Source organism: Phocoena sinus, chromosome 7 (assembly GCF_008692025.1).
Source record: "Phocoena sinus isolate mPhoSin1 chromosome 7, mPhoSin1.pri, whole genome shotgun sequence".
Classification (NCBI taxonomy): Eukaryota; Metazoa; Chordata; class Mammalia; order Artiodactyla; family Phocoenidae; genus Phocoena; species Phocoena sinus.
Genome location: NC_045769.1, coordinates 3,057,358 through 3,070,171, shown reverse-complemented (window position 1 = coordinate 3,070,171; position 12,814 = coordinate 3,057,358). Strand labels below are relative to the sequence as shown.

The following is a 12,814-nucleotide window of genomic DNA, read 5'->3' as shown; positions in this document are numbered from 1 at the left end:
TGAGAACAGATGCAGTGGATTTGGGAGCCAGACCCGGGGGCAAAATTGGATCTGTCAAGCAGAAGACCCTTGAGCTTGACTCTCCTGAGCTCAGAGCTGGTTTCCGAAGTTGCCTTCTTTTGAATTAATCAAGTATTTTGTACGATTCCATCTGATCCCCTTGGTCGGCTGATTAGCTCTCACGCTTTGCTGTGTTATTCTAGCAGTTACTTCAGGCATCCTGCCCTTGGAAAGCAGGTTTGAGGAGCGTGAAGGAGAGAAGGTGGCAGTCAGTGAGCCTTCTTGGTGGGGGACAGGATGGTGAGGATGTGGGCATCCAGCCCAGCACGGGCCCAGGGTGGGCAGAGGACAGGAAGTGCTCGTCTTTACAGGAAATCACCGCCATTACGGCATCCTGACCTGTGCTTAGCGCCTGCACCCACATGCCCCGTGCGTGACGGCGATGTGGGCAGTTGACCTGTTCACGAGCCGCTCTGCGGTGGCCTTGGACCCAGACCCGTTAGGATTTGTCCACCTGCAGTCCGGGTGGTCTGTGGCGTAAACAGTCAAGGGTGACTGCAGGGTCCCAGCTCACTCACGAGGTCTCCTGGATCAAAGGTGTGATCCCACCCGTCACGGGCATCTGCAGTTGACTCCCTGGCCATCAAATTTAAGAACCTCTGAGCTACAGGAGGTGGGGTTGGAGGCATGATGGGAGAATCCGGAGAGTCTGGAGACAACTTGGTGCAGGGTTCTCTCGCCCTCTGGGACCTTTCCCATGGACTTTCGGAAAGGAGCCCTCAATGTGCCAAAAAAAAAAAGAAGAAGAAGAAAAAAAAGAAGAGAAAGTTGGCCTTTCGTTGGATGCTAAGCAAAGAAAGAAACAGCACCAGTGCAGCCTCAGACTGTTGACCCTCACAGGGCAGGGGTCTCCCATAGGGTTGAAGCAGATGTGCTGTCTTGGGGCTCCACAGGCTGCTGGGGGTCCCGCAGAGACCCCTGTTTGCAGGAGGGAAAAGAGAGGATTCAGAGACAGTCCAAACAGGAAAGATTTTGAAAAGCCAAATTCTTGGGGTCCCCCTTTTCACCCAGCACATTCTCCTGTACCGTCACCCACCCCCAGCCAGCTCCCCACATCTGGGTGTCTGTCTCAAAATGTTTACACTAGAATTTTCACGTTGACTCAGTTACTCAGAAGCAGTGGGAAAGCTGCAGTTGTGGCTCCACTGCTTTCTCTTGCTTTGGAGGCCAAGTTTAGTGATAGTCAAAATTAAAACTGTGTGGTTGCATCTTCCGGCCCCCAGAACGCTGGTCATATTCTCACGTTCCGATCATAGTAATTGTGGTGGGTGAACGGGGCTGGTGCCTGTCCTGTCCCACACTGTGTCCTGCACACATGTAGAAACTGGTCAAGTCTTCCTGTTCAGTGCATTCACAAATCATCTTCCTGTGGAAGTTGTGGAAGTTGAAAAACCGCACGGTGAACTTCAACCAGGCTCACCGAGCTGCCCGTGGGCCACCGCTGTGACACCGGCGTATCCGAGAGTCTCACGGTAAAGGAGTGTTTAAAATCACAAAGGGGGGAAGATCCCACGTGCCGCGGAGCGGGCCCGTGAGCCATGGCCACCGAGCCTGCGCGTCCGGAGCCTGTGCTCCGCAACGGGAGAGGCCACAGCAGTGAGAGGCCCACGTGATGCAAAAAATAAAAAAATAAAATCACCAAGGAAGCTGATGCTTTATTTTATTATTATCTTACCCCCTAAATCCAGATTCTCCGTTTAATGCTTTTAAGTATTTAATATTTATCCATTTTCCTCTCCAGGTTGAAGAGAGACCAGAAAAAGACTTCACGGAGAAGGTAAGGAATTCCTGTAGAGCTTTATGTCCTGTCATCTATAAACCACGAGGGTCCCGAAATTTATGGATGAAACTAACAAGAAAATGTATTGCTTGATCTTTGATAAAGAATTCCACCATGGAGTGAACAGGACTAGTGGGTGGCTCACCAGGCAACACACAACCTTTGGGGTCCCCGGGGCGGGGGTGGTCACTTCCAGTGTGCCTGTTAAACCTGCAGAACGGTGAAGGAGTTCACGATGGGCCCAGCCATGGAGCTTACGGTTACTCCAGACAAACCCTGAGCATCCATGAGGCCCCTCGAGATGAACCTCGTTTTCTTGCTCACCGTACACCCACCAAAGATATTGCAATTTGGAACCTGAATTCAAGGAAAGGTACCATCCTAGTAGACTGAGAAGTAATCTTGGTTTGGGCTGAAATCCCATTTGCTCTCGCCGCTTTGCAGGGGTCTCGTGGGCTGCCTGGCCTGTCTGCAGCCACACTGGCCTCCCTGGGTGGGACTTCCTCTCGAAGGGGCAGCGGGGACACCTCCATCTCCGTTGACACTGAGGCCTCCATTAGGGAAATCAAGGTAAGGCCCTCTACTTACGTGTGACCTAGAGAAACCTTCTGTGAAAATCAGTCTTAAAGTAAAGTAGGGTTTAATTTGTGAAGTTTCAGCTCTTTCTTCTCCGTCTGGTCTCCCCTCCATCCCATTAAGCTTGGTGTTCAAGTAACAGTAGGGACCGGCCCGGTTCTGGTTCCCGCAGGGAGCCGCCCCTGACTTCCCCGCCCCGGTAGGGCCAGCACACCTGCGCTGGGATCCCTCAGCTCCCCGGGCACACCTGGGCGAAACCCCTCACCACGCTGCCCTGAGGTGCTCAGCCACCTCTGTACACAGGGCAGGAGTGGACATTCCGCCCACAGCACTGGAAGGTGCTGGACACATTACTCGCTGCCCCCGACAGTACCACCCTGCCCTTCGCGCATCCCCGCCCTCTGCCTGCAGCGTGCCCTTCCTTTCTCTTTGTCATATGCGTAATATGCCTTCAGTAGACCCCTTCGTGGTATTTTAGCGATTTTTCCTTCTCCCACTGGTCTGTGGACACTGTTCTCTGTTACACCCTCAACACTGAGTGTGTGACAGAGAAATGGGCCTCTGCTTGTTAAAGTAACTAGGGACGTTGCATCTGAAAAGGACACTGTGCAGAGGGAAGGCTGAGTCACCAGACCTCGTGTCCTCTGGAGAGAGCACGAAGGGCAGGGAGGCTCTTCCGGGTCAGATTTGGCTTCATTTACGGAAGAGCTTTCTAGTAATGAAGGCTGGTGAAAGGGAACCAGCTTCCATGGGTGCTACCTGAACAGATGGATGGCATTTGCCAGGGAGGCCAGAGAAGAGCTTAAGCATCAGGGCCGGTGGGACTAGGTCCCCCTGCAGACGCCTTCCAACTCTTGTGCTTTATAAGAACAATGTTTTGACTTCTGTTCCTGACATGTCCCTCCCTGTGTGGTCCCTCGGCCTCCTGCAGCCCTCTGGTCATCCTTTGCCGCCTTGAAGTGGAGTTGGCTACAGTCACAATCTGCGTCTGGTCTTGGGGTTGTGAGCATGAATCAGTCGTTCAGTAAGGATTTATTGCAACTCCAGCTCACGCCAGACACCAGCCCCTGGGAATGTGGTGGTGAACGAGACGGGAAAGTAGAGTCCTTGGGCTCCGTAAGGGCAGGGACAAGGCTTTGCTGATTTCTGTCTTCAGCATCTTACTGTATGTAGCACAGAGCAGAGCTCAAAGAGCTTGAATGAACTGTTAAGTATGAGTAAGTTAACCTGTTCCGTTTTCAGAAGCTCATTTTATAAAACTGCATAAAAATGTATGAAGCCACATACCTTTGATAAAATTGTGTGAAAATACCATATGCGATACACTTACATTTTCATCTTTGTAGTGTTGAAATTCATCTTATTTTCCTTTTAACACTTAAAAAAGTTAAACGAAGATTGCTGCTCCAAGATTACTCAAATAAGGAAACCGCTCAGAACTAGAAAAGAATCAGAGAATCGCCTCTCCTTCCTTGTGGTCTCTGTCCATTTTTCCCTTTGACGGCATTTGCCTTTTTTTGCCATTTCCCCCAGGAGCTCAATGAGTTGAAGGACCAGATTCAGGATGTAGAAGGCAAATACATGCAGGGATTGAAAGAGATGAAGGTACCGGCTTACGGAAGTGTGGACTCACGATATTAACCCAGCTTAACTTTAAAAAATCCTACAGAAGACATGCAGACTGCATGCTCGCTCTAAAGAGGCCCCAGACTGTAGACCTCAAAGTGGCAGGAATGCTAGTAGCACGGGTGTGTGTGCTCAGGGTTTTCCCAAAGGCAGCTTTGAAACCAGGGCTCGAAAATTGTAACTCCTCATTAGCAAACGTTACTAACATGTTTCCTGGTGCATGTCTTGGACTCACCTCCCCACCACACCTGGCTTAAAACCAGTTTCTCATTTCCCACAGAAGCATATCCTACACTTGAAGAAGGGTTTTTGGTCTTCTTCACTTTCCGCGGTCCTTACATACAAGGAGGGCTTCAACTTAATTTGCTTCTCAAAACACCTGATGTCTCCCGATAAGGAAGTTCTGTTGCTGTGCTTTTGAAACACAAATTATTTGCATACTGCGCCATTTTACTAACCGAAGCAATGTCTGAATGTGTATCTTCTTGGATTTATTTGAGTAAATACACGGTACTCGTAGCAAGTGGAATTACTGCATTGTGCCGACCAGGAAACTGAGCTGCCAGTCTCCCTGAAGTGAGGTGGGGCGTCAGGGACTTTATTCTCTGGCTTCACAGGGCAGCTTGGGCAGCTCATGAGTCTAGCAAGAGATGGTAACTCTGTTCCTTCCTTTTCAGCTCCTGAGAAAGTACCCCCAAACCAGTCTGAGTTCCGTATCCCAGGGGCGCCACATCACATGACTAATTAATCCGTTTCCTATTTGTCACCAGGGGGGAAATTAAGATTCTGGCTTTCAACTCCTACTGGAGTTGGAAAGAGAGCCATGGAAGCAGCGCAGGAATCACTGGTCCCACCTGAAATCCTTGCCCTGGTTTGCAAGTGCAGGCGAGAGCAGCGCTGGTCTCCGCAGAGCCTCCTGGTAGCACCTGACACACGCCCGACCCGCCAGTGCCCGCTTTTCTGTAGCTCAGGGTCCTTTGCACCTGGGATTCTGCTCTGTGTTCTCCCAGAGTCGTCTCCCGCTGGTCTGTGCTTCGGGATCCACACGCTGCTGTCCTCTGTGGCCTGCCCTGCCGGTGTGTGAGCCCCGGGGTTGAGGGGGGCATGTTTACTTTGCAGGCCTCTTTCCCTGGTTGTCTTTTCAAAGGAATGAGCTTTGTCTCTCCAGGACCTACCCAGTGAGGCCTGTGTACCTCGTTGAGTTTTCCTATGGGTTGAACATGTGAACTTCCACTTAAGCCTTTCCTGGGTCATAAGCCCCAATGGGGACAGTGGGCTGCTGGCGGCAGGTGTTCTACTCCCCCTCCCCGGCACTGGCTCTGTCCCAGGTTCTGGTCACGTGTCTTGAGTGGTTACTTCAGACACCTGTACAGCGGGGCTACAGAATCAGATTCCCACAGCCAGGGCTCTGCTGCCTCTGTGACCAGAGCCCCTTCCACCCAGCGTCCCCCTTGTCCTGATGACTGTAAGTTATCTTCACCCCTACACACAGTTAATAACTAATTTCCTGAGTCATGAGAATCGGAACAAATTGAAAAGGGAGACTTTTGGGGCATTTCAAATTGCCATGTGTTTCTTCTTCTGATTCATTTGCTCTAAGAAATAAAGTCTAAATCTAGGGCTGCGTTTTTGGAGGTTTTGTTAAAAATACTGAACTAATCTGTGTTTTTGTTTCCTTACTACAATTTCGAAAACATGACCTATTTTCTGCAGGACTCACTAGCAGAAGTGGAAGAAAAATATAAGAAGGCCATGGTTTCCAACGCTCAGCTAGACAATGAGAAGACAAACTTTATGTACCAGGTCGATACGCTAAAGGACGTGATGCTGGAGCTTGAAGAGCAGCTGGCTGAGTCCAGGCGGCAGTGCGAGGAGAAAACCAAAGTATGTGCTAGTGCGAGAAAGAAGGGTGGAGTGTATGTATATGTAAACGCTGTATGTAAGGACGGGAGAATATATAGATATATAAACGGTGTATGTAAGGATGGTAGGATATATATATAAATGATATATGTAAGAATGGGAGAATATACATGTAAATGGTATATATAAGAATGGGAGAATATACAGAATATATATATACACAGGCATACGTATATGAATGGTATATGTAATTATAGTAGACTACATATATAAATGGTATGTATAAGGATGGGAGCATATACATACGGTATAGGTAAGAATGGTAGAATATGTGTGTGTGTGTATGTATATGTATTTGGTATATGGTATCTACGTGTTATACATGTGTATGTATATATTTGCGTGTGTGTGTGTTTTTTAAAAACAATAGTTCTCCACTTGCCCTGGAAGCCCAAACATATAAGAATAAGAATACCGTGCTCTTTGCTGAGGGACTTGCAATATTGGTATGCACAATTTCAATATGTAAACTAGAGACAATTTTACTAGGAGGACATTTGTGTGTTTTGCATATAAGGTAAAATCATAACCATGAAAAAACCTGCCTACGAAAGACCCAGCATGCTTGGACAAAGCACAGTTAGATGCTTCAAGATTTTCCTGTTAATATACATTTCTTCATTCTTATTTTATCTCAACACCAGAGAGAAATAGTTGCAAGTATCAAGGATTTTAAGAAAATTATGTTCATTTGTTTTCTGCTGATTGGGAAAAGACATGGTTCCTCCACTTGAGAATTAAAAACCGTCATTAACCTCAGAAAAGGGTAGAATCTTATTTGGGCTTTCATGAAGAACCACTGGAATTAATATGTTAACTTATGGTATCAACAAAAAGCATGAGCATATGTTGAAATTAATGACAGTAGGCTGATTTGGTGAAGGCTGGGCTTAGCTGTTCTTTGTGAGTCAGCGAGGATTACTTGTTTTTCATATTTTAAGGAATTAGCTGGTTTGTCCAATCCTAGAATATTATCCAATTTTTCAGAGTTGCTGAGATAAATAGAAAATTTAATTTGTGAGTGTCCTTATCTTTTTTTTTCTAACTAGCTATATCCTCTAAATCCCAAGGGTTAAAGCCAAATACCATAACGACTCGAGGGCCTCCTTCTTTCACTACTGTAGTTGAGTTAGAAGCCAAAGAAGAATTGTGTCCATGAAGTTGCTGGTAACTGAACTCTGAAACAAAGGTGAAACTTTTCATGAGACCTGATGTCCTGAAAGCTTTCTTTGAAACTAATTCATAATTTAGGAGCAGAGAGCGTATTCTGAACCCACTTGGGTGGAACAGTACTGTAATGCCTTCTAAATACTCCTAGAATGCCCTCATTTAGGCATCAGGGAGTAGACCAAGAAGCCCCAAATCTAATTCCAGAGAAATGGGGTGATCCTGGACTGTTGACCCAAGGTGGGGACCGTGGGCGAATCAAAGCCCGACAGACACGTCTTTGTCACAGCTAGGAGGGTCCAGTCACCCCCAGACTTCAGAAAGTGGGTGAGCACGTGATGCCAGGGTGAGCTAAGGTCAAATCCCTTCTAAAATAACCGGTAACGAATCGAGGGGAGGTGTTCCCTGCTGTTCCCTAAACTGTTGGCAGCTAGGTGGGTACCACACCATCGTTAGGGACTGCACTGCTGTGCTGAGCTGAGTGGGAGACCAGAGGAGCGTGTTGCCCGGTTGCGGGGATGAGTCTCATGCAGGGAAGGGTTGGACTGGGGGAGCAGCTTTGTGCTGACAAGGGCTTTGCTTCCCCCGCCTGTTTCTGTTTTGTCTCTGAGGTACAGAGCTGGCCGCCTACTGTTAGTGAGATAAACTTGCCAAGGTAGACCATCCCTTTTTGCCCCAAAGAGTATTCATCGGCATATTTCAAACTCAGGGATGATTTTATTACCACTCTTTGCAAAGCTGCCTCCTCCAGGCCCTCAGCGGACAGCCTGGGGGGCCTTCCCAGGAAACGGCTTACCTGTAAAGAAATCGGGTCATACTGTCAGCTGTGTCAACTCCTCAGGTTAATTTTTCTTTTTGAATTTTTGAATTTTATTTTATTTATTTTTTTATACAGCAGGTTCTTATTAGTCATCCATTTTATACATATTAGTGTACATGTCAATCACAATCTCCCAGTTCATCCCACACCACACACACACCCCCCCCCGCCCGTTTCCCCCCTTGTTGTCCATATGTTTGTCCTCAGGTTAATTTTACAGTAGATCGTAGGGGTGTCTTCTAGAAAATCCAGAGAAACTGGTTCATGTTGTTAAAAAGGCCTTGAGGGCTTCCCTGGTGGCACAGTGGTTAGGAATCCGCCTGCCAATGCAGGGGACACGGGTTCGAGCCCTGGGCCGGGAAGATCCCACACGTAGCCGAGCAACTAAGCCCGTGCGCCACAACTACTGAGCCTGCGCTCTACAGCCCGCGAACCACAACTACTGAGCCCCCGTGCCACAACTACTGAGCCTGCGCACCTAGAGCCCGTGCTCTGAAACAAGGGAAGCCACCGCAATGAGAAGCCCGCGCACCGCAACGAAGAGTAGCCCCTGCTCGCCACAACTAGAGAAAGCCCGTGCGCAGCAACGGAGACCCAGCACAGCCAAAAATAACAACAAAAAAAATAAATAAATTTATTTTTAAAAAAGGCCTTGAAAATTGTGATGACATGGTAACAGGTAATTTGTTCCAGGTAAAGGTAAATCATAAGAACGTGAACTAGAGCGACAGAAAAATGTGATTCCACTGGAACTTGAACGCTCTCCTCCTCCTTCGTAGGAATTTGAAAGGGAAAAGCATGCCCACAGTATCCTCCAGTTTCAGTTTGCTGAGGTGAAAGAGGCCCTGAAGCAAAGAGAAGAAATGCTTGAGGTGAGTAGTTTTTCCTGTTTTTCTTTTCTGTTCTTTTTTTCCTTTGTGTGTGACCTAGGAACATCTTGCTGGGTCATTACTAAAGCTACCAGTTTTCTTGAAAATTGAGTTCAGGCGAATTCTCTATGCCTCGTTTGAGGAGACGGTTCCTTTTATTAGTGAAGATTCTCATTCTTTGGTGGTTTTGTGTTTGTTTGAGGAGGTGTGGCAGACCGAATAATGCCCCCCAAGATGCCCACGTCCTAATCCCTGGAACTGTGACTGTGTCACCTTACTCAGACAAAGGGACTTTGCAGATGTGATTAAGTTAAGGACCTTGTGATGGGAGATTATCCTGTATCATCTGCATGGACCCAGAGTGATCCAAAGGGTCCTTGCAAGAAGGAGGCAGGAAAGTCAAAGGCAGCATAGGAGATGTGACCATGGGGGCAGAGGTCAGAGCCACGTGAGGAAGGGGCCACAGACCAAGGACTGTGGGCACATCTAGGAGCTAAAGAATGGCGGAAATAGATTCTCCCCTGCCCCGAGCCTCCAGAAAAGAGCCCAGGCCTGCCCATGCCTTGGGGACACCATAAGACTCATTTTGAACTTCTGAGCGCCAGAACTGTAAGAAAGTAAGTTTGTGTTGTTCTAAGCCACTGAATTTGTGGTAATTTGTTACAGCGACAAAAGGAAACTAATGCAGACTTGACTTTTTACTTTTTTAATTTGGTTAGAACTCTAGTGCCTGTAAGTGAGAAGTTCACTCCAGCTGGTTTTCTTCCTACTCTTGGAGCTGGGGGAAAGGACAAGGATAAAGTCCCTGCATCCTGAGAACGAACTCGGGATCAGTGAGAAAAAATGGTGCCGGGACCTCCAAGGGCGCTTGCTGGCTCAGGGGTTGTCTACACTGCAGAGTTGCTTCCCGTTTAACCCTGTATCTGCTTTCTTTCTATCTGTTCCTATTCTTCAGGAAATCCGACAGCTACAGCAGAAACAGGCGAGTTATATCAGGGAGATTTCTGATCTTCAGGAAACAATAGAATGGAAAGACAAAAAGATAGGGGTAGGATTCTCAAGTCTTTGAAATTGGTTCAAGTGGGCAGTCTGCTTAGCAAATTGAATGCTTTCAGAATCTTTGGCTTGCAAAAAAGGCTTGTATGAGTTTGCATGTGACCCCCGTGGGACACAAAGCGAATAAAAGAGAGACTACATGAACTTACCCAAATTGACATTAACTCCAAATTGGAAGTGGACTTCCAGTGTGGAGATTCTCCTCTGGTCAGCATTCCCGGGCTCCCTGCCTGCCTGTGAGCAGCCAGCGGCACAGAGATCAGAGGAGTGAGGAACCCGCCGGGCGGGTCCACGCATGGAGGCTCAGACCTCCTGGAATTCCCTGTCCCGTGTTGCCTGGGCTTTTTCTCCAAGGGCTTTGAGGAAGCTGCAAGGTGGCAGGTGCTGTGCCTCACGCATGCCCACCTTGAGCCTCCCCAGGGAGATGTCAGCCCCTCTCGCTCCACAGGGAAAGAAGAGGCAGCCCGTCTGCATTTAGGAGTGACGAGTAGGGAGCAAAGAACACGCTTACTAAAGTGACAGCTGTGCTCCGCGATGCCAGATGGCTTCCCAAACACGGCGACTCACTCCCCACGGCTCTGATAGCAATCTCTAGATGTTGAAGCGAACGTCAGCGCCTTTACAGCGTGAAGCTGCACCTTGCCTTCACTCTGATACGCTCACCAACGCTCATTTAAGATCTCGTGTGCATGTCTGTGTGTGCGTTGTGGTTGCCTCAGGACCACTTTACGTTTACCTGTGACAACAAACACCGAGAATCAACGTACAAAAATAGTCTAAATTACTAAAATAGTTGTCACTGGGGGTTTGTAAACGTTTCTTCTTTTCCTTTATTTATCCCTCATTTAAATGGGTGCATGGCTTCTGTTGCTTCTCCAACTATGCCGTGAAACCGCAGACTAAGCCAGGAGAGGGTGTAAAAAAGAGAGCATCCTTCAGAACGTTAATGTCTTTCAGGCAGCATGCACAGTGACGTTTCTTGGCTGGCGTAAGCTAAGTGCAGAGCTTAACACTGCATTGTGTTTATATCTTTAAGCATAGTCTATCGAATGCCCTGCCGGTGTTAGCGTTTTACATAGTAGAAGCCTCCTTCCTAGTCCTGCTTCTGAAGTCGTCTGCTCACCTGTGTGTATCTTCTCTCTCTTTGCTCCGCTACACACTCAGGCATTAGAGAGGCAGAAAGAGTTCTTTGATTCCATAAGGAGTGAACGAGACGATCTTAGAGAAGAAGTAGTCGTGCTGAAAGAGGAATTAAAGGTATGAAGCCAAAGTACAGTTTTTAAAAATCCAGGCGACAACAGCAAGTTCCAGGATTCTCAAGGATGAATGTGTGTGGATAGTGGTGGTCATTGATTTTATGTCGTTGATTTTAGTTCTGTTAATAAAATCAAATCGTGGGTTAACTGACCCCCAAAGAGACATGTGAAGTCAGTGTAGATTCCGTGGGGTGTGCCGATGGTCTTTAGATGTTTATAGGCATATCTGATCTTGGAAGCAACTCTGATTTCCAAGAATTTTTTTGATAGGCTGTCTAAATTTTTTCTCAAACTCACCAGTAAATTCTCCAGGACATTACTCCAAGTTAGAGAGTGTATTTCTTTCTTATATTAAAGTCTCGAACATAAGAACCTCTGTAGCTGGACAGTGGCGTGGCTGACGCTAGTTAGACTTGGAGACCCCGTGGATGGTAGGAAAGTTCTGTCTGGGCCATGTCAAGGGGTCTTCAGCTGCTGGCTGGAAACTGAGTAAAATAAACCAACGGGCAGCAGCGGGGGTCAGAGCTCTGGGTGGACTCTCGGCACCATAGAAGGTGGTGTTGAGTCTAGGGGGTATGGCCACGGGCTGGCACGTGCATCGCCAATGGAAACATCCACGTCAGCTACTTATAATGAAGGGTCAAGGCCAGAGCAGTAAGCCAGCAGGGAACAGGCTTAGAGCTCAGATTCGCAGTGCTGCTTCTAGCCAGGGTGTGAGTATAGGGCTGGGAATTCCTCCAAGCAGAAGAGAAAGAGCTATGGGCGGCAGGAGGGGGTAAGGGAGGGGGCGATCCCGGGTGAGGGGGGCATCCTGGCGTTGTGAAGCGTTGCCGGGTTTAAAGTGTTTTGCTGTGTAGTGAGCATGAACTGTATTTCTTTCGACTCTAACAAACCTTCCATCCGAGTTTGATCATTCCTCTCAGAACACGTACATATTTCTTTACCTCTGTCCTTTTAAAGAACACAGCCGGGGTTTTAGAGGTAAAGACCAGTGTGCAGTGGCTTGCTTGATGCTCTGCTTTCTGGCAGCCTGCAGTGCAAGAGGATGCGCCCGAGGAAGGTGTTTTGTCACCAGCACACTAAGACGGGGACGGGAACATGTAAGGAAGGACCCTTGGAGGAAGACATCCCAGATCAGTGTGTGTTGATAGAATATTTACAGGGGTGCAGCCTAGCGCTCCTCTGTCTCTGTAGAGTTTTCCTCTGCTTAGGAAAAAAATCAGGCTTTTTTAAAATTCTCGTTTATAAAATAAAGTTTAACCTAATATCACTTAGTGAGTATTACGATGAGCCTGTTTTTATTCCCAGAAACATGGAATAATCCTAAATTCAGAAGTAGCTACCAATGGAGAGACTTCAGACCCTCTAAATAATGTTGGCTACCAAGGTTCTACAAAGATGACAAAGGAAGAGTTAAATGCCCTCCAGGCAACAGGGGATGGGACGCTAGGTAAGTACTTGTTTTCCTCTGATCCTCGTGTCTTCCAGTCAGCACTGGTTCACCTTCCATGCATTGGCAGAGTTGACGTAATCATCACTGATCGATTAACAATCACCCAGCATGCCCTTCGTTCTGTCACTTCATGGGAACTTCCTTGTCAAACGATGCCATCACCCACGTGTGTTGTCTGGCATGTACCTCTGTTCAGTGCTCACCACCGATGGCTTAAGACTACGTTTC

General features: G+C 47.7%; 1 protein-coding gene across 14 annotated transcripts in view; it reads left to right on the top strand.

The window, feature by feature from the left end:
• LRRFIP1 (LRR binding FLII interacting protein 1) overlaps positions 1–12,814 on the top strand; it is a 144,424-nt gene that overhangs the window by 116,044 nt on the left and 15,566 nt on the right. For 7 of the 14 annotated variants that reach the window (XR_004350699.1, XR_004350694.1, XR_004350696.1 and 4 more), the window contains 6 exons: positions 1,802–1,837; positions 2,285–2,410; positions 3,950–4,021; positions 5,756–5,926; positions 8,732–8,824; positions 12,442–12,583. Coding sequence is in view for 3 of the 14 variants with exons in the window: in XM_032637274.1 (XP_032493165.1) it covers positions 1,802–1,837; positions 2,285–2,410; positions 3,950–4,021; positions 5,756–5,926; positions 8,732–8,824; positions 9,777–9,869; positions 11,042–11,134; positions 12,442–12,583 (826 nt within the window). In the remaining 11 variants the exon portion in view is untranslated. Of the gene's footprint in view, positions 1–1,801; positions 1,838–2,284; positions 2,411–3,949; positions 4,022–5,755; positions 5,927–8,731; positions 8,825–9,776; positions 9,870–11,041; positions 11,135–12,441; positions 12,584–12,814 lie in introns of all 14 variants that reach the window. The other 7 variants (XR_004350703.1, XR_004350700.1, XR_004350702.1 and 4 more) reach the window with 3 other exon arrangements.